Raw genomic sequence first — 21,719 nt, 5'->3', positions numbered from 1 at the left:
AACAGTCTCTGCTGAAAAACTAGTATATTAAACAATAGTGAACAGTGGCGAAAACTGCAGATGGGCATTTGAGATCTGGTGGGGGATTGTTAGGATTTATGGGCTAGACCCAATTGAGAAATTCAAATAAATCCCAGGAAAATCACAAAAGCCCATATAAGTGTATGGCTAGGGAATGGTGCAAGCAATAGCACCATATTGCTAGTTCTAGTGGAGTAGAGCTAGTTTAAATATGGAAGCCACACTCACTCACCAAGTCATGGATGAGAGGAGAGAGTGTGGAGAGCCACACGCGTGCTCACCTCGCCTCGCCTAGCCGGGGCGGGGCGGGGCGAAGGGCGCACGACATGCGTGTGAATGGTCTGCCGAAATCCGGCCCCTCACCTTGCGGGGGCGTGGCTTCTTTTTGCCGTTTGAATTTTTGGTTACTTGGCTGTTAAGTTTAGAATTCTAACCGATCGCTATAAAATCTAAACTGAACGCGAGATTTCGTGGGCGGATAAGATCGAAGATAGTTATCTGGTCGCGGACTCGACCCTTAAAAGGAGCCTGGCAGCCAGCATCCAAATCATCCCAGTTTCGCTTTCGCCTCTCTTCACAGCTGAGCCGCCTTCCAGTTCTCTTCATCCCGACCGCAGACGTGCATCTGCGATCAGGAGAGCAGGTCTTCGGAACCCTTCGCCTTCTAGATCCTGCACCGGGAGAGGGCGAATAAGGTTTTTGGGAAGCGTCCTCACGCGACTGCTCGTGATCTTCTGACCTCGTCGACCCTGCTAATTTCGCTGCTTCGACGTCGTCAACCCTGCTGATTCCGGCGCGCGCCATTTATCAGTATGTCTAATCAGTTCGCATCATCTTATTTGACTTTTTACTTTAGTTCTTCTGATTTTGTCATGATTTATATTCGGAATTTAATCTGAAATTTGTCTAATTATTCAACAGAATTTAGAGGGAATCCATGGGGAATGAAATGATTTGAATTGCAAGGGATTTCTGCTATATAGATCCCCTCCAAATCACTTGTCACCAAACCAACACTTAACGTCACTGCGTTCGACAATAAAAATCATAATATGCTAGCTAATATTAATATAGTGAACATATTAACAACAAATATATCATCAAAAATATCATTTTTGCGTCCCCAGATAAACTAGAGCTCGTAGTGACATTTTAGCCTGAAGCTCCTCTCCTTGTCTAATGATTTTTTTTTTCTAACATCTATGAAACTTTGTGACGAGGAACAGAAACGAGACAAGCTTGATTAGCTCGTGAGAGAGCGAGCGAGTGTTGCAGGAACTTTTTTCCTTAGCTCTGAACATAGTTGTTTTTCCCTTTCCTTCAAAATTACAGCTTTCATAGCCTTTCCACTAGAAAATTTTCTCTCAATCATTTGATCCAAGTGCTGCATCTCTATTCCATTACTGGAACTAAAACCTCTATTTTTCTTTACTCATTTCGTCATAAAATATAAAAAATCGGGGGGTTCAAAATTTGTACCAAAATATAAAATATTTAGATCCTTAAGTCTCTCTATCTTCTCTCTTGTACGCCATTCATACAAAGATTGACTACAAAAGCGATAACCAAACTACTTTCAAACAGAGGAGAAGGAACACGTTTCCAGGTCATTTGAAACGGGGCCTGATCTTCAACCAAATTCACGAAGATACTCTTTCGCCTCTAAATAAATAACTTATAAACTTGTCCTATGCAATCTTTATATATTTGACTAATTTTTGTAAATTTTTTTATCGACTATCTAGATCCACTTAATAATACTGATTTTATTCCATAAATATTGGTGCTGTTTTCTATAAATTTAGTCAGACCAATAAAAGTTTAAATTAGGATATCTTTAAAGGTTGATTTATTGGGGGAAAAACACATACTAGATCTACCTTGATTCTATCTGAAAGAAATCAATGTTGATTTTCATGCCCCCCTGGAAATAAATGAATCTTGATTCAAATCCCACGAGTTTGCATCCGCGTCAAATGGGCTGCGCGTCTCCGTCGTTTCTTCCGAGCACACGGCAGCCCACCGGATCGGTCGATCTAGAGATGGTGTTTGTTTGTCGCAGTCGCAACCGAATCACACTGCTCCCATATAAATAGAATGGCGCCGGCGACCGGCGTTGCCCACTTCACATTCACAAGACCGGAGGAGCCCACTCCTGCATGTAACTCAGATACTCCACCCGAGAGTCCGCACCAACTCACATCACACCTCACCTTCCACTCCAGAAGAAGAAGCCAGACCGGAATCCCGAGAGCCCTGCCCCTGCTCCCTCGGTTCCTCCTCCGTTGGGCGTTTGGCCGCCGGGGGTGGTGGGCCGAGACCGAGATGATATCGTGGAACGATGTATACACGGTGCTGACCGCGATGGTGCCCCTGTACGTGGCCATGTTCCTGGCGTACGGGTCGGTGCGGTGGTGGCGCATCTTCACGGCGGACCAGTGCTCCGGCATCAACCGCTTCGTGGCCATCTTCGCCGTGCCGCTGCTGTCCTTCCACTTCATCTCCACCAACGACCCGTACGCCATGAACCTCCGGTTCCTGGCCGCGGACACGCTGCAGAAGCTGGTCGTCCTCGCGGGGCTGGCCGCGTGCTCGCGCCTGCCCTCCAGGCTGGCGGCGCCGCGGCTGGACTGGTCCATCACGCTCTTCTCCGTGTCGACGCTGCCCAACACGCTGGTGATGGGCATCCCGCTGCTGATCGCCATGTACGGTCCCTACGCCGGGTCCCTGATGGTGCAGGTGGTGGTGCTCCAGTGCATCATCTGGTACACGCTGCTGCTGTTCCTCTTCGAGTTCCGCGCCGCGCGGACGCTCATCGCGGACCAGTTCCCGGACACCGCGGCGGCCATCGCGTCGCTGCACGTGGACCCGGACGTGGTGTCGCTGGAGGGCGGGCGCGCCGAGACGGAGGCCGAGGTGGCGGAGGACGGCCGGCTGCACGTGACGGTGCGCCGGTCGTCGGCGTCGCGGCGGTCGCTGCTGATGGCGACGCCGCGGCCGTCCAACCTGACGGGCGCGGAGATATACTCGATGAGCTCGTCGCGGCAGCACAGCCCGCGGGGCTCCAACTTCAACCACGCCGACTTCTTCGCCATGGTCGACGGCGCGCCGCCCCCGCCGGCGCCCGGCGCGCGCGCCTCGAGCTTCGGCGCCGCCGAGCTGTACTCGATGCACTCATCGCGGGGGCCGACGCCGCGGCAGTCCAACTTCGACGAGCGCTCGGCCTCGGCCCGGTCGTCGAGGCCCGCGGCCGTGCCCAGCCACGACGCCAAGGAGCTCCACATGTTCGTGTGGAGCTCGGGCGCCTCCCCCGTCTCGGACGTCAGCGGCCTGCCGGCCTTCACCGGTGGTGGCGCGGGTGGCGTCAACGTCGGCGCCAAGGAAATTCGCATGGTTGTCCCCGCCGAGATGCCGCAGAACGGCTCGGCCGGCAAAGGTCCGCGCGCGCGCGCGCCAACGCTAACGCCTGCTTCATGCTAATTTGTGTATAATATGCGAAATTCTAGTCTAGCGACACAAACCTTGGCAAGGATAGAATCATCCTCTTCTTTCTTTTTTTTTTCGTTTTCAGAGAACGAGAACAACGGTGCAGCAGCAGCAGCGACGGGGGAAGCCGAGGGTTTCGGCTTCAGATCAGGCGGCAAGACGACGGCGGAGGACGCCGAGGCGGGAGAAGCAGCAGGGCCCGAGCAGCTAACGAAGCTGGGGTCCAGGTACTCGACGGCCGAGCTGCGCGCGAAGGACGACGGCGGTGGCGCGGGCTCGGCGGCGCAGCAGATGCCGCCGGCGAGCGTGATGACCCGCCTGATACTAATCATGGTGTGGCGCAAGCTGATCCGCAACCCGAACACGTACTCCAGCCTCATCGGCCTCGCCTGGTCCCTCGTCGCGTTCCGGTACGCTACAACTTTTTTCACGTGACCTGCTGCCTCACCCTCACTCATTGTCTATGCCAACTAAACTAGCTAGCTAGCTGTCTACCGGGGGCGGGGAGGACTTGTACACGGTAGGGCTAGGGGTGCAGTAAATGGTTAGATTGCGACCATTTAGGCAAGGATGGATGGGCAGTGCAAATAGAATTTCGCTACGAGCTTGCTGCTTGCTGTAGCGATCAATACTAGCCCAGTATAAATGTTCATGCATGCTAGGGTCATAGGGTGCACTCTACCTACAGATCAGTTCAGCAAGGATCAATGGCTGCTGGTAGCTCTGATCGTGCTAGCACTAGCAGGCACTGAATAACTTTACATTACATCAACGGAGAGGCCTCGACTAGTTCGGCAAGGATAATAGACGACGGTAGCGCACTGCAGAAAGAACTTTTTCACTGTTTATAGTTAAGTTTGCTGGCGGTAAGCGAGAGCCGAAGCCGAGAGATCTGTCATCTTTGTCGAGGCCTAGCAAAGCTCTAGCTGGTGGCAGAGCCTAAATGCAGGGAAGGGGGCCTCCGAAGCTGTGCCAGTGCGGCGTGTACGAGCCGCGGCGGTGCAGGAATAACTGAAAAGGTGCTTTTACGGGCGCCCGGATGGTGGCGGTGGCGGTGGCGGTCGAGTGTTTCCCCGGCCGGACCACACCGCGGCTCCAATCGCGAACTGTTGGAGCCGGAAAGTCCAAGGGAGCTCGCACGGCGCCAATTATTGATGATTCATCTCATCTCATCACCACCACCTCTTTCTTTGGAGTCTGTTAGTATAAACTTCTGCAGCAGAACTGTCTACTTGGCCGGGCTAGCTAATATCATCGCAGTGCTTACTTAATTCGTCTGGCCCAATTGTGTTTGTGAATACTCTGCTGCTGTGCTGTGCTGTGCTGTGCTGTGCTGTACTGTACTGTTCGAGCTAAGCTAAAGCCTACTAACGGGTGGCATACGGTGGTTGCAGGTGGCACATCTCCATGCCGGCGGTCGTGGCCAAGTCCATCGCCATCCTCTCGGACGCCGGGCTGGGGATGGCCATGTTTAGCCTGGGTACGTTACGTGACGCCAGCGCCCAGCCCACACCCCTTGTGCTCCTGTCGTCCCGTAGCCCTACACCGCCAATTAGTTCCCGCGCCCACACGCCGAGGCGCGCGCGGCCCCGATCGGATTCGGGAGAGAGGCTAACGACTAAACGCTGTGGACGCTTACTTTGTGGCCAGGATTGTTTATGGCGCTGCAGCCGAAGCTCATCGCGTGCGGATGGCGCGCCACAGGCGTCTCCATGGCCGTCCGCTTCCTCGCCGGCCCTGCCGTCATGGCCGCCGCGTCCCTGGCCATCGGCCTCCGAGGGACCCTTTTGCGGATCGCCATTGTGCAGGTAAATCCATATACGGTCTGGTTAATTTGGATGCATATGTACTAATCTCTCTGTCCACGTATATGAATTTGAGAGGTTATTATTAGAGCGGTTAGATATAGAATTTAAATTTAAAATTTACACTAAACCACTCTAACCTATATGGATTGAGGTAAATAAGTTCTACTTGTCTGCTTTAGAGAATTACTAGTAGCCTTCAAAAGTGAGTTCTCGTCTTGCCCAATTCAATAATCACTGGTCCAGGTAGACAATAACTGATCAGGTGGAGCTCCTGGCTTTATATCAATCCTAGTGGCAACCACAATATGTTTGGAGATACATGGTCTAGTATCAGTGACATTAGATGAACCAAACAGCACCTTAGTGCATATGAACTGCTTTTGTGAAATGCATTGTGGTTGCTCTAAGTTAGTGTCCCTATTTCTTACCCAAGGCTCCTACATTATAGCATTAGCATACATCCTTTCTAGGCTCAATTTTTAGCAGTAGGCCACTACTAGCCCCAAATCAGGATCTTACTTTCATGACTCCATTGTCAGTCACATCTCAGCTCCTTTTCTTCTCTCTCCAATCTTGCACCACTGTCCATAGCCACCGACTTTTGTTGTCACCTGCCATGCATGGCCCTCTTACTGCCGCTGGCTGTCATCATTGCTCCCTCGCTCCACAGTTGTTAGTCAGAGAGGTTAGGCTTCCAGTAGAGGGACAATTAACCTATAGGAGGTGAGGTTTAGGCTGGAAGGGAGAGTCTCCTTGCCTCTTTGCTGGAGGACCGCCAAGAGGGCACGTACGCATGTGAAGAGCGCGGAGCTCATGCAGAGGCTGTTGTGAGGATGCAACAACGGTGGAGGCCTTTTGAAGCCATATGCATGTGTACTGTTGGAGTAATTTTTTTACTCTGTATAATTACATAATGGTTTTCCGGACATTAATTGTATTCCACAGGCGGCTCTACCGCAAGGGATCGTGCCCTTCGTGTTCGCGAAAGAATACAACGTCCACCCGGCCATCCTGAGCACTATGTAAGCGATCCTCAGCCACACATACATACAGATATAGACTTGTGTATTGCTGGGCCGGGTTTGCAGGAGCTGAAGAGTGGATTATTTAACTATATGGTCGTTTTAAATTTTGCAGGGTAATTTTTGGCATGATGATAGCGCTGCCGATTACCTTGATCTACTACATCCTTCTTGGACTGAAGCCAGTGTAGTGTAGCTGCTTCGTTCGTCCTGCTGCACACACATGATGAGGCATGCATGAGCGAGGTCCTAGTAGACCACCATGGACGACGCTGAGCTGGTTGCACTCGAGCGTGGCCCACATGCATGGCTGGAGCCTTGTAATTTTGAGTCAGCTCCAGTGTTCCCTTTGTGGGGGTGATTAGACATGCATGCGGTTTTTGTTGCTTATTACTAATCCATCTTGTCGTTTGAGGATTGCATGTAGTGTCGTCCATGCCCATATAAACCCTAGTTTAAGCTTTGAGGGCCCTCTATCCTAGAGATCTCGATTTGCTCGTAGCGAGAAATGAACCATACATGCGTGACGATATTTGCTCGCTGCATTGGGATTTGGGAAACGGATATACTGCGAAGACGAGAAGTTTACTGTGCGCATCATCGGTTTGTGCGAAGCTGAGTTCAAAGGAAAATACAGTCAATATATACTCCCTCCTATTTGCATTCACAATTGATCTCGTCTTGTATTCTTCGTCTATATTCTTATGAGAGTTTGATGGTGCACATTTCGGATTTTATATTCAGTATAAATCATCTACTCCACATTTAAAATAAGCCTAGAAGTTTAAAATAAACAATTGAAATTAATAATGCACATTCATAATACATCTATTGGTGTATACTGTCACCACATTAAGATTCAAACTGCTTGTTTTATAAAAAAACATACGAAAATGATACATTTCAAGTGCATATGCACTAGAAGACTTGGAATTGTTGTTTTAATATAATTTTCTAGATTGCGTTTGAAACTCAAAATTTTGCCATGATATACATTTGTGGATGAAGTCGATACGTGCATTTTCAAAATTTTGAGGAACTCATAAGAATGTTTTTTCTAAATATGGTTTCACAGTTCCACTAAGCACTACCGGAATCGCGTTCTTTGCCGAGTGCCTAAGACACTCGGCAAAGGCTATTTTACACTCGGCAAAGGCTTTGCCGAGTGTAACACTCGGCAAAGATTTCATCGGCAAAGGGTTCTTTGTCGAGTGCTTTTTTTCGGACACTCGGCAAAAGACTTTGCCGAGTGTCAAAAAGCACTCGGCAAAGAAAAACACTCGGCAAATTAAGAAACGAAAAAATTAAAAAAAAAACAGCAAAACATTTTTTTAAATTCTAGGAACAACTCTCCAACCCTATCCTTATCCGTTGCCTTATCATTTTCACTATTATTTTGAATCTAACTTATATGTTTTATAAATGGTGAGATTCGAACTCGCAACCTCTCTCTCGCGCATATCCTCCTATACCACTATACTACTACACCAATTATGTTTATATTACGTTTCCATTCCCCATGTACTATAACAAATCGAGAGTAATTTGATTATTTAAGGCACTAAATGAGTTCATTTGAAAATGTGACCAACTATAAAGTTGCATAACTTTTTGAGATCTAAAAGTTTTATTTTAATAGTTTCTACATCCGAGACCGTTTATAAAATTTGAATTTTAAATTTAAAAACTTCACACGAAATTTTCAATGATAAGATGATTTCAAATCAAAAAATTGTCAACTACAAAGTTTCATTGTATTTCAAGACCTACAACTTTTATTTTGGTGGTTTTTCCATCCGAGAAAGTTTGAAAAATTCAAATTTCAAAATTTAAACATAGTTTTGCATAACAAGATGATTTCAAACTAAAACATTGTCAACTACAAAGTTTCATAACTCTTCAATACCTACAACTTTCATGTTGGTGGTTTTTCCTTTCGAAGTCGTTTTCAAAATTCAAATTTTAAATTTTTTAAATTCAGACGTAGTTTTCGTTGACAATATGACTTCAAATGAAAAAGTTGTCAACTATAAACTTCTATAACTTCTCAAGATCTACAAAGTTTATTTTGGTTGTTTGGTAATTTGTTTATCTCAGATGATGGTTCTAACAATATGCACAAATTCTATACGTCTCTCTCGTAGTTTCATAAACTACGAGAGAGATATAGGTTTTATGAACAAATTTATTTTTATTTTGTCATATGAAGAAATGTTCAATATATAAATTGTACATCATGATGAGTTATACAAATTTGTAGTTGAAAACTTTTTCATTTAAATTAATTTACTACTTTAAAATGTGATTTTTAAATTGTCTTTGCCTAGTGTTGGAGAAAAAACACTCGGCAAAGAGCTCTTTGCCGAGTGTTGTATTTGTGACACTCGGCAAAGAGCCATTTGCCGAGTGTCAAAAAAAGACACTCGGCAAAGAAACTCTTTGCCGAGTGTCAAAAATAAAACACTCGGCAAAGAGCTTCTTCGCCGAGTGTTTTCTTTTACCGAGGGTTTTTTGCGTGGCACTCGGCAAAGAATATGGCACTCGGCAAAGAGTCAAATTCCGGTAGTGAAGTATTGCAGTGAATATTTTCATGCACATCTAATATGTCATAGAATCATCCAATTTACAAGAGCATAAGTACAAGGACTACTGCTCAAACAATGGTTCACTTCAACTTGAGCCCATATAAATTTGATAGTCTGTTTAGTATACCGAAGGATATCAAACAAGCCGCATACAAACCAAAATCATACATAATTCAGCATCATACACATCACATATTACACAAAGTCCAAAAACAGTTCAACATATATCAGAGTTTACGTAAAAGTTATTACAACACTGAATATAAAGTCAATAGCAGAAGGAACATAGTTTTCAAACAACATACCCAACTTAGTTCAAATACATGTCAATTCTAGTAGTGAATTAGTGATAATCACCAATAAAAGAAAATGATCCGCTGTTGGACCGTAGCATTTCATGTAGTAGCCATGGTAAGCCATGCCATCTACAACAATTAAGATTGGAACCCTTGATACTAGAATACACTTAGCTTGACTAACCCATCATAAACTAAAGTAAAATTTGACACCAAGGATTATGCAAGACTTTTCTTGATGGAGCTAGCTTGATAACAAATTTTGCATAAAGAGCTTTACTAATGTGAGTCCTCAACTTTAAAGTTTTAGCATCATGTTTAGTAGGACTATTTAGAGATGAATTACAATTGAACCTATAGCAAGCACTTCGATTAGCATTATTAAACAATTCAGAGTTAATCATAGCAATATTGATATGACCAACTTAATCATCACATATCATAAGTTACTATGTTGTTGAAGCTAGTTAAGTTTCTTTCTATCCGAAAAAGACAACGATTCAAATCGATTGCAGCTAGCTAGCTAGAATCCACATCACACGCCTTAGGTAACCTTTCACCTACTTGGATCATGTGGGATTTAATTGGCCACACCACCTAGAGGGCAGCCAGAAGCAAAGTCGCTCAGGTAATGCCTACCTTGGTCATTCCTTGCCCCACCACATATCCTTACTCTTCTCTGATGATGCCCATTCTTGATTTAATACCTACCTCGAAGTGAGGTACTTGGATTCACAGATGAAATAAGTTACCCGGTCATTCAATCCTAAAAGAAGGTCCAAACAATGACATTGTCCTTACCGACATAGACTGGATCAAAGAACATTCCAAGTCTACCAACATTAACAACATACTAGATCCTTCTCGGTCTTAGGTGCATCACCATATGGTTCTTTTTCACCATAACAAACTGGAAGCATCTAGGCCCATAGTTTAGTTTTCGGTGATCAATGGCAACATAAAATTATTGTGACTAACGTGTGTTTGGCAAAAATAAGGTATGTTAGGTCACAATAACGGGAGATGATTGGGATCATATGGTATTTGTGCCCTTATTAATAGATATCAGTTGTTAGTTTTCAATGAATGATCGAGAATGTTAATGATCAACTAGTTCTAAGTGTAAATAGAGTTGTTAGGCAATTAGAGTAGCGATAGGACCTTATTATTCATTTGGATGTACTATTAGGGGGCATGAAATGGTTAGCATGACTTAAGAAAGTCTAGTTAGGTGTGGTGGTGAACACTTGTGAAAACTAGTGCTAGGTAAATCCAAGAGATTCCATGAAAAGTTTGAAACAAAACTAGCTCGAAAAGCATTTGGAACAAGTGAGTTGGTGGTGGTGCAGTAGCACCAAACACAATAGCCAATTCATGTGGTAAATAGTTTACACACAAAAGTTCAGAAGTTTTAGATATATAAAATAGTAGTAATAAAATAACAAGCTTTAAACAAGTTAAATAGTTTGGCCTACTTAATAGTGTTAGACAATAGATTTCATACTTTTCATGCATATACCATGTTATCAGGAAGTTATGAAAATTAGTTTCACAACTTTTGATATATAACTCCCATACATATTTTCAAAATATAACAAATAATCACCCAAAATAAATATATACAACCAATGAAAAGGTGCTCCAATGGCAAGTTCATCATTTTTCCTAGCTTGCTCATGGCAAAATAAAGTTAACATAACTTATTTTATATTTTATGACATTCCTAACTTAATGTACATATTTAACAAGTTTAAGTAGCATTTTTCTTGAGAAAAGATACATCCTATAAACAATCCTCAATCAACAAGTTTTATGTTTTTCACAAGTAGAGCACATCATAACAAAACTAACAAAATTGGTTTCATGTGTTTTAGACTATTGTAGCTCCAGTTATGAATTTTAAAGTTTAACATATTTTATTCCACAATAAAAATGAACAACAAAACTAAACCCTAGCTAAACCTACACACTTGGACTATGCACATAGAGGCACTTATCCATAGGGCAATTGGTCAACCTGACCCCACTATCATATGCATAGGCAGGAGATGGCTTTGACCAGCTAAATTTCATTGGTGGTGAGGTTGTCGATAGTGAGACCAGCACCTATGTACTCTTCATCCCCTCTCACACTGATCTAGGGGGTTAATTGGCTCAATAGAGGTCATTAAGCACGCCAACAACACCAATGGTCGCTCAGCGGTGATGATGACCGAGGTACCGATCATTACTAATGGTAGTGGTTTGAGCTGAGCTTGGCTAGGGATCTAAAGGGTAGCTATAAAGGTCTAGGGTTAGGTTTTGGGACTTGAGTGCACTATAAAATGTTCTGGTCACGTGCATGGTGGCTCAGTGACTAGTTCATGGTAGCAACATGCATCATTTTGATGTCTGTGAGGGTAGAATTGTCCAAAAGCCAGCTAGGTGTGCAAGTGCTAACCATAGAGACTATGAACAAGAGAAGAGAAAGGGCAAAGAGGGTCGACGTGTGCTCTGGTCACACACAACCTCAAGCTCAACGATAATGGTGAGCACTACGGTGATGTTTTGAACTGAGGGTCCTAACCTCTGGTTAGCATCATACGTAGCTAGGTAGGGGGTGATGAGGAGATAAAACTTCAAATACATGAAGGGTACAAGGAGGTGATGAGGACATCACTATGAGTACGACTACACCAGCAGCACCTCCACATCAAGCGCCACTTCCTTCATTAGCTGGGCCAATCACTCGGGCCCGTGCCAGAGATCTTAACTTCGTCATGCTACTGCAGAATGAGGGCCCAGAAGAATAGACGACCAGCCCAACTGCGGCCCATAGTGGACGACTTAGGGTTGGCCGCCCCTAGGGGCTGCGCCCCCTCTATTTATCTAGGAGCTGCGCCTCTTTTATTTTCGAGTTTTGTTTTACGTTAGCCTTAGCTACTCTCGAACACGCGCAAATCTGCGTTGTCTTCGTGTATTCAGAACTCCACCCTCGAGTAATAGATTAGATTGCTCGCATCTTTTTCTTGTTCGTTCTTCGATTGCGCACAGGAAACGATCTTCGTGATCAGGCCGATCTCGCATCAGCAAGGTCGGTAACCACTGGGAGTTGGTTCAGTGATTGCATTGGCGCCTCGGGCTTGCTCGTCGTAGTCGGATCGCAAGGGTCATCTTCCGCCAAATCGGAATTATCTCTACTCGCCAAAAGATCGGGCACCTCTGCTACATCAATTGGTATCAGAGCTTCCAGGTTGATCGGTGAGTTTATCGAGCGTTTTTTTTTCCTACAGTCCACAAAACCACATAAAAATTCAGGTTAGATCTTATCACAGCACCCTTTTGAGCCTCGCACTTTCTTTCAATAATCTGCATTGTTGAATTTGTGTGCTTTCGCGTCATTTGTTGCTGGTTGCATTGTGTTCTTCCACCATTCAAACCCTAGCGCCGCCACCATCTCCCGTTTGATCACGCCACAAACCGAGTCAACATCGTTTCCTTGTTTTTCTCCTTCGGTTACGTAAAAAAAACAGAAACAACAAACCGAGTCAACGACCGTTTCCTTGTTTTTCTCCTTCGGTTACGAAAAAAAACAGAAAAAAACAAACCGAGTCAACGACCGTTTTCTTGTTTTTCTCCTTCGGTTACTCAAAAAAAACAGAAACAAAAAAAATAAAACGAAGGAGAAAGGATACGGTTGTTTCATCCCGGTCGTTTTTAAAACATAACTTGAGGTACCTTCCGTAAACCGGGCATAACTTTTCGCTCGGGTGTCCAAAAAATCTGAAATTTTTACAGGAGCTTGTTGACACCATTCTGAGGCCGGCCAAACTTACCTATGGTCTGTTTGGGGTTCGACAAAATTGTCAAAAAAATTCAGGAAAATAAAGAAAAAAATTCGTCAAAGTTCTCGCATGCTTTTCAGAGAACTTCCTGATTTTCTATAGACCACATCTGATTTCTGCTTTAGGTGAAACTTCGTGTAGCTCCTATTTTGTTGCTTCTTGTGCTGAGAAAAATATCAAAAAATCATACAAAAAAGAAAAACAAAATCACTTGTGATTCCTACTAGTGGCCTCGCTAGTACAATATTTACGGTACTGCCATTCTGCTAGTTCCATCCGTCCTTTGCACTTGTGGCCAGCAATATAGTTTCGTGTTTTGCACTATAATTCAACTTTGCATTATTGTTTGATCGTGCTAATCCTTGACTTGAGTGCAGCCTACCCAAAACTCCACATATTTCTACGACGAGAAGGTTTCTGTTTCTCCAGGCAATCGCTCATCCAATCTTTCACCGGTTCCACCTGTTGGTTGCAGTTCACCACTGTGGCTTGGTAAGAACGGATAAGAACTTGATAACAGCACTAGTGTGAGCACCTTGTGAGCAGTACACCCCTGTTTTTGTCGTTCGTTTTTCTCCTTTTGGTGTTTTGGTGTTTGCGCTAACTATGGCAGGAGCACACGACATGTGGATGCCCAGTTGCAGGAAGTAAGGGGACAAGTTGATGGACTTGCTGCTGACATTAGGACGATGCATGAACGGCTTGATTCAACGATCACTTCGACGACCGAGCGTTTCAACCAACTTGACCTTGCTTAAACGGCGACTCGCACCACACTCGACACCATCCTGGCACGCCTTGATGCATTGACCACAAAGATGGAGCAGGAATACGGCGGTGACACTGAGCAGGACGATGGAGATCGCCGTGGTCGTGCACGTCGTGTGGCTCGTCATCCCCCTAATGACTTATTTTCTAAGATTAAATTTAAAATTCCATCTTTTAATGGTAAATATGATCCTGCTGCATATCTTGATTGGGAATTGGATGTAGAACAGAAATTTTCATGTCATGATATTCCTGCTAATAGCCAAGTGAAGGCTGCCATTAGTGAATTTACTGATTTTGCTTTAATTTGCTGGCGTGAGTATAAACAAAAACTTTCCATTAACAGTGTCATTACTTGGACCCAATTAAAAACTGCCATGCGCCACAGATTTGTTCCTTCCTATTATGCTCGTGATTTGCTTAACAAAATGCAGCGTTTTCAACAAGGTTCACTATCTGTTGAGGAATATTCCCAGGAGTTACAAAAGGGTATGCTTCGTTGTGGTTTGGTTGAGTCGGATGACGCTGCTATGGCGCGTTTTCGTGGTGGTTTGAACAGGGAAATTCAGGATATACTTGATTATAAGGATTATTTTGATATAACCACATTGTTTGAATATGCTTGCAAAGCTGAACGTGAAGTGCAGGGACGACGATCAAAGACATATACTAACTCTTTTGCAGGCCGGGGTCCAACACACAGCTCAACTCCTTCCAGCCCTGCACCTTCTACGCCTAGCACTACATCGCGCACAGGGACGACCAAGCCAGTGACGCCCCCTGCCAAAGGCGTCGCTTCTTCCACAGGACGTACACGGGATATTCAGTGCCATCGTTGCAGAGGGTTTGGGCACATGATTCGGGACTGCCCAAACAAGCGTACCTTGCTTATACGTGACAATGGTGAGTACTCTTCAGCCAGTGATTCTGAGGAAACTAGTCATGCTATGATTGCCACTAACCATGCAGAAAATGAGGAAGTCCACGTTGATCCCATCGACGCCGATAGGTATGAGAGTCTTGTTGTGCAGCGTGTTCTCAGCACACAGGTTGCCCAGGCCGAAAAAAATCAGCGACACACTCTATTCCATACCAAGGGCGTCGTGCACGAACGGTCGATTCGCATCATCATCGATAGTGGCAGCTGCAACAATTTGGCAAGTACAGCGTTGGTAGAGAAATTATCCTTGCCCACTCGCACACATCCACATCCGTATCACATTCAATGGCTTAATGATGGTGGTAAAATAAAGGTAACACGTTCGGTACGTGTCCCCTTTTCGCTGGGTTCTTATTCTGATTATGCTGATTGCGATGTTATTCCTATGGAAGCATGCTCTTTGTTATTAGGTCGACCTTGGCAATATGATACTGATAGTTTACATCATGGTCGTTCAAATCATTATTCTTTCATGTTTAAAGGCCAGAAAATAATTATACATCCAATGACCCCTGACCAAATTTTGAAAGATGATCTTACTAGGGCTGCTAAAACTGCACAACAAGTCAAATCGACATCAGCCGCACCTATTAAATCTGAAATCAAGTTGCACTCTCCTGTTTTACTTGCTACACGTGCTGATTTTGATGATCTACATGAAGCTCATATGCCCTGTTATGCACTTGTATGCTCGCGCATGCTTGTTCCGCTTGATGATGCACCGTCTTTGGATATACCCCCTGCTGTTGTTAACCTTTTGCAGGAGTATGCTGATGTTTATCCTACGGACTTACCACCGGGTCTTCCTCCCCTCCGTGGCATTGAGCATCAGATCGATCTCATCCCCGGCGCTTCTCTTCCGAACCGCGCCCCGTACCGTACAAATCCAGAGGAGACGAAGGAGATCCAGCGCCAGGTGCAGACGCTGCTTGATAAGGGTTACATTAGTGAGTCTCTTAGCCCTTGCTCGGTTCCTGTTTTACTCGTTCCAAAGAAAGATGGGTCATGGCGTATGTGCGTAGATTGTCGTGCTATTAATAACATCACAATTCGTTATCGATATCCTATCACGCCTTGATGATATGTTAGATGAGCTTAGTGGTGCCGTTATTTTCTCTAAGGTTGATTTGCGTAGCGGTTACCATCAGATTAGAATGAAACTCGGTGATGAATGGAAAACGGCTTTTAAAACGAAATTTGGTTTATATGAATGGTTGGTTATGCCATTTGGATTGACTAATGCTCCCAGCACCTTTATGCGTTTAATGAACGAAGTTCTACGGGCCTTCATAGGTTTGTTTGTTGTTGTTTATTTCGATGATATCCTTATTTACAGCAAGTCTATAGAGGAGCATTTAGAACATTTGCGTGCTGTTTTTGATGCTTTGCGTGCTGCTCGTTTGTTTGGTAACATGGAAAAGTGCACATTTGCACGCAACGTGTCTCGTTTCTTGGTTATGTGGTTACTCCGCAGGGCATTGAGGTGGATAGCAGCAAGATTGCTGCCATTCGGGAGTGGCCTACACCGACGACGATCACACAAATTCGGAGCTTTCTTGGACTTGCCGGTTTCTACCGCAGATTTGTTCGTGATTTTAGCTCCATTGCAGCGCCTCTACATGAGCTTACAAAGAAAGATGTGTCGTTTGCTTGGAGTGATTCGCAGGAGGTAGCGTTCAGCACTTTGAAAGATAAGTTAACCCAAGCTCCCCTCTTGCAATTGCCTGATTTTAATAAAGTTTTTGAGCTTGAATGCGATGCTAGCGGTATTGGGCTAGGTGCTGTTTTGTTACAAGAAGGAAAACCAGTTGCTTATTTTAGTGAAAAATTAAGCGGTGCTAGTCTGAAATATTCTACTTATGATAAGGAGTTTTACGCTTTAGTGCGCACTTTGCATACATGGCAGCACTATCTTTGGCATCGTGAGTTCATAATTCATTCTGATCATGAGGCTTTAAAACATATTCGTACCCAAACAAATCTGAACCGTCGTCATGCTAAATGGGTCGAATTCATTGAGTCCTTTCCTTACATTATTAAACACAAGAACGAGAAGGACAATGTTATTGCTGATGCTTTGTCTCGTCGCTATACCATGCTGTCACAATTAGATTTTAAAATCTTTGGTTTGGACACTGTGAAGGATCAATATGTTGACGATGCTGATTTTAAAGATGCTTTCGGCCATTGTATTAATGGGATACCATGGGGCAAATTTCACATACAGGATGGGTTCCTGTTTCGCGCTAACAAGCTGTGTGTCCCAGCTAGTTCGGTTCGTCTTTTGTTGTTACAGGAGGCGCATGGAGGCGGTCTCATGGGGCATTTTGGCGTCTACAAAACGCATGAGGTGTTGGCTGCCCACTTCTTTTGGCCTCGGATGCGCGCTGATGTTGAGCGCCTTGTTGCACGCTACACTACTTGTCAGAAAGCTAAGTCACGGTTGAACAACCATGGTTTGTATATGCCTTTGCCTGCCCCTTCTTCTCCTTGGCTTGATATCTCTATGGACTTTGTTTTGGGCTTGCCTAGAACTAAGAAGAGGAGGGATAGTATTTTTGTGATTGTTGATAGATTCTCTAAAATGGCTCACTTTATACCTTGTCATAAAACTGATGATGCTAGCATTGTTGCTGAATTGTTCTTTAGAGAAATTATTCGTTTACATGGTATTCCAAAAACAATAGTCTCTGATCGCGATGCTAAGTTTCTAAGCCATTTTTGGAGATCTCTTTGGAATAAATTGGGAACTAAATTGTTGTTTAGCACTACTTGTCACCCTCAGACTGATGGACAAACTGAGGTAGTAAATAGAACTTTATCTACCATGCTTAGGGCTGTTTTAGACAAGAATTTGAGACGTTGGGAGGATTGCTTGCCTCATGTTGAATTTGCTTACAATCATGCCACGCATTCTTCTACAAAGATGTGCCCTTTCCAGATTGTTTATGGTTACATCCCTAGGGCACCTATTGATTTGATTTCACTTAATGTTGCGAACGCCCCACATGTAGATGCTGCTGCACATGTTGAACAAATGATTACCATACATGAACAAACGAAACAGAACATTGCTGCTACTAATGCAAAAAATCAGGTTGCTGGTAGTAAAGGAAGAAAACATGTTACTTTTGAGCCAGGTGATATGGTTTGGTTGCACTTGAGAAAGGATCGGTTTCCTACTTTGCGCCATTCTAAATTAATGCCTCGTGCTGCTGGTCCTTTTAAGGTGCTAACAAAGATTAATGATAATGCTTATATCCTTGACCTGCCTGCGGAATTTGGTGTTTCCACTAGTTTTAATGTTGCAGATTTGAAACCATATATGGCCGAGGATGAGGAGTTGTCGTCGAGGACGACTTCACTTCAAGAAGGGGAGGATGATGAGGACATCACTATGAGTACGACTACACCAGCAGCACCTCCACATCAAGCGCCACTTCCTTCATTAGCTGGGCCAATCACTCGGGCCCGTGCCAGAGATCTTAACTTCGTCATGCTACTGAAGAATGAGGGCCCAGAAGAATAGACGACCAGCCCAACTGTGGCCCATAGTGGACGACCTAGGGTTGGCCGCCCCTAGGGGCTGCGCCCCCTCTATTTATCCAGGAGCTGCGCCTCTTTTATTTTCGAGTTTTGTTTTACGTTAGCCTTAGCTACTCTCGAACACGCGCAAATCTGCGCTGTCTTCGTGTATTCAGAACTCCACCCTCGAGTAATAGATTAGATTGCTCGCATCTTTTTCTTGTTCGTTCTTCGATTGCGCACAGGAAACGATCTTCGTGATCAGGCCGATCTCGCATCAGCAAGGTCGGTAACCACAAGGAGTTGGTTCAGCGATTGCATTGGCGCCTCGGGCTTGCTCGTCGTAGTCGGATCGCAAGGGTCATCTTCCGCCAAATCGGAATTATCTCTACTCGCCGAAAGATCGGGCACCTCAGCTACATCAGGAGGACCATCATGGGCATTCAACTCATCAACACTATGATGGAGGCCTTGTCCAACTTAAGATGGAGTCTATCTTTGATTCTATGAGTAGTCCAAGGTAAAATAAATGTCTAAGCCACATAAAGACTTTGTTTTCAATGATCTTAAAGTGCATGGAATATAATGTAATTGAAAGGGAATTAGGCTTACACCTAGTTCCTATATAATTTTGGTGGTTGAATTGCCCAACACAAATATTTAGACTAACTAGTTTGTTCTAGTGTATAAAGTTTTACAGGTGCAAAAGGTTCACATTTAGCCAATAAAAGGACCAAATGTTGGGTTCGACAAAAGGGCAAAGGAGCTACCGAAGGCTCCTCTGGTCTGGCGCACCGGACCGTCCGGTGTGCCACCGGACAGTGTCCGGTGCACCAGAGGAATCCAACTCCAACTCGCCACCTTCGGGAATTTCTCAGGCCGGCGCGCTATAAATCACCGGACTGTCCGGTGTACACCGGACAGTGTCCGGTGCTCCAAGGAAGCGCGGCCTCCGGAACTCGCCAGCCTCGGGAACGCGCAGCAGCCGCTCCGCTATAATTCACCGAACATGTCCGGTGTGCACCGGACTGTCCGGTGCGCCAGCGGAGCAACGGCTACCTCGCGCCAACGGTCGACTCTGACAGCAAACAGTGCGCAACAGTACACGCGGCAGAAGTCAGAGCAGAAGGACAGAGGGGCACCGGACTGTCCGGTGTGCACCGGACTGTCCGGTGCCACATGAGGACAAAGCCTCCAACGGTCGACCAGCTCCAACCCCAACGGATAGGATGACGTGGCTGGCGCACCGGACACTGTCTGGTGTGCCCATCGCCAGCAGCTTCTCCAACGGCTACAAAATTGGATGGTGGCTATAAATACCACCCCAACCGGCCACTTCAATGCGTGGGAGCCCAAGCAACATTCCAAGTCATCTAGTTGACATACTCAAGCCCTCCCAACCACATATATTCATTGATCCATCCTATACACAAGATTTAGACCACTACAACCAACACAAGTGCCACAAAAGAGAGAGCAAGCAAAAGAGAGCTACTCATTTGAGTTTAGCACTAGTGCCTTGTGAGATTCATCAAGAGATAGTGTGTGCTTCATCTTTGTGTTCATTTGCGCGTGGAGTTTTGACTCCCATTGAACTTCCTCCAAAGTTTTGGAGGCTTGTAAAAGCTAGCAAGAGACACCAAAGTGTGTGGTGGTCCTTGCGGGATCGAGAGTGATCCTTGAGAAGAAGAAGATCTCGCCGATCCTTGTGTGATCGGGGGAGAGAGGGAAAGGGTTGAAAAAGACCCGTCCTTAAGTGGACTCCTCAACGGGGACTAGGCCTTCGAGGGCCGAACCTCGGTAAAACAAATCACCCATGTCCATTGTGTTTATTGCTTGTGATTTGTTTGTGTTCCCTTGCTCTAAGTTTTTCTTGCACCTTTATTTGCTAATATCATTTGGTGTTGCTTCAAGTTAAATTCCCATTTAGTGAAGCAACACGTTGCAAGGAAGAACTTGTCCTAGTGCTCTTCTCATCTAAGGCTTCTTGCTTTGTTATTCTATAACTTACTAGTTGTATTGATTTATTACTTCCGCATTATTTAGCAATACTCTTTTCAAGCAAGAACCTAGGTTTTATTCTCCGATATTTGCATATCTTGTTCTAACCACTAATCAAGGGATCTAGCTGGGGGATAAAGTTTTAATTTTTAGGTTTCGCCTATTCACCCCCCCCTCTAGGCGACTTTCAGTAATAATCTAACTAATAGCTTTTGTATGATATCAAACTTGATCTGGAGTCAACGGGAATTATCAAAATAGGTCAGCGTTCAAAATTGCAATGGCAACATGTATAAAAATTCCAAGGGCAAGATAAATATACTTTTGTTCTCCAAGTGGTATATGTAAGCATCATAATCTTGCCCTTGCATTGCATCCTATAAAGTAGATATGTTTTATTTTCTAGTAGTATATATTCTTTTTTGTTTGGTTGTGTTGCCATCAAGCACCAAACGGAGGAGATTATAAGCGAAAATGGGCCTTATGGGCCATTAAGTTTGATTTTAGTGTTTGATGGACAACACAATCATTTAGACTAAATTTTTTTGCTAGTGTACAAGGTATAGTTCAAATCGATGCCAGGATGAATGTTGGATACTAGAGCCATTAGTGATGTACTAAATAAATTAGTAAGGTGGTACAAGGAGGGAACACACTGAGTAGAGGCCATTAATGATATACTTAGTAGAGGCCATATCAGAGACCTACTTGTGCATGGGGAAGACCCATGAGGTATCCATGGAGGTCTTCAATAAGGACTAGACGAAAACGAGAAGCGTCTTGTTGAGTCTAACAACTCGAAGTGATGGCTCATAGAAGATCCCAAAAGAACAAGAAGACTCCTCCATCGAACGCAACTCAAAAGGAGGTAACTCTTGAAATATTATTTGATGATTGTTCTAATTATGACTCATGGTCCTCTAGTGTGATAAATGCTTTTAGAACCATAGATCCACGATTAGAACAAATTATAGACAAGAGTGTTTTTCCCTCTAATTTTAATGGAAAAAGTAATTCCGAGGAGGATCAAAGATGTTATCGCTTAAACTATCTAGCTTTTGACATCTTAACTAATTCTCTTAGTAAAGAAGATTATCGTGCCTTCATATCAAATTATGACGAATCAATCCATGATGCGCATGATATTTGGACTAGAATTAGAAGCAAATTTGATGAGTCCTATTATGATAGTCCATTGTGTGCTTCTACTTCCTTTAGTTCTTGTGATACTAACCCTTGCAAGGAAGAAGAGGAAAATGAACGATGGAGACCAAACGATGAATCCACCTCTCCAAAAGGTTTGTCTTCCCATTTCGATTCCCACATGTGTTGTGTGGCTAATATAAATGATAGCGGAAGCACAAATGAGGATGAGGAGGAAGAAAGAAGCTTTGTGCAACTCTACGCTCGCCTAAGCCAAGAAGATAAGGCGGTCATGCTCAA

At 44.5% G+C, this 21,719-nt stretch overlaps 1 protein-coding gene across 2 annotated transcripts; it reads left to right on the top strand.

The window, feature by feature from the left end:
- The first annotated feature begins 2,004 nt into the window (after positions 1-2,004).
- Positions 2,005-7,007, top strand: LOC100383548 (uncharacterized). Of its 2 annotated transcripts, NM_001176196.1 has the most exons (6): positions 2,174-3,457; positions 3,593-3,917; positions 4,902-4,987; positions 5,158-5,315; positions 6,261-6,337; positions 6,453-6,936. In NM_001176196.1, the coding sequence occupies exons 1-6, from the start codon at positions 2,347-2,349 to the stop codon at positions 6,526-6,528; spliced, it is 1,833 nt and encodes a 610-aa protein (NP_001169667.1). In that variant the 5' UTR covers positions 2,174-2,346; the 3' UTR covers positions 6,529-6,936. The 2 variants fall into 2 exon arrangements, with proteins under 2 accessions (XP_020405508.1, NP_001169667.1); XM_020549919.3 differs by having other exon boundaries at positions 2,005-3,457; positions 4,902-5,315; positions 6,453-7,007.
- The last annotated feature ends 14,712 nt before the right edge of the window (positions 7,008-21,719 follow it).

The sequence above is a fragment of the Zea mays genome, chromosome 3 (assembly GCF_902167145.1).
Source record: "Zea mays cultivar B73 chromosome 3, Zm-B73-REFERENCE-NAM-5.0, whole genome shotgun sequence".
Classification (NCBI taxonomy): domain Eukaryota; kingdom Viridiplantae; phylum Streptophyta; class Magnoliopsida; order Poales; family Poaceae; genus Zea; species Zea mays.
Note: the sequence above shows the minus strand (reverse complement) of the source record. Positions and strands in the feature narration are given on the sequence as shown.

Bases quoted from the DNA above. Each gene is read 5' to 3' on its own strand.
- LOC100383548 (XM_020549919.3), top strand. From the start codon at position 2,119: ATGGCGCCGGCGACCGGCGTTGCCCACTTCACATTCACAAGACCGGAG. The intron at 3,458-3,592 runs GTCCGCGCGCGC...TTTCGTTTTCAG, and splicing joins GAACGGCTCGGCCGGCAAAG to AGAACGAGAACAACGGTGCA. The intron at 5,316-6,260 runs GTAAATCCATAT...TGTATTCCACAG, and splicing joins TGCGGATCGCCATTGTGCAG to GCGGCTCTACCGCAAGGGAT.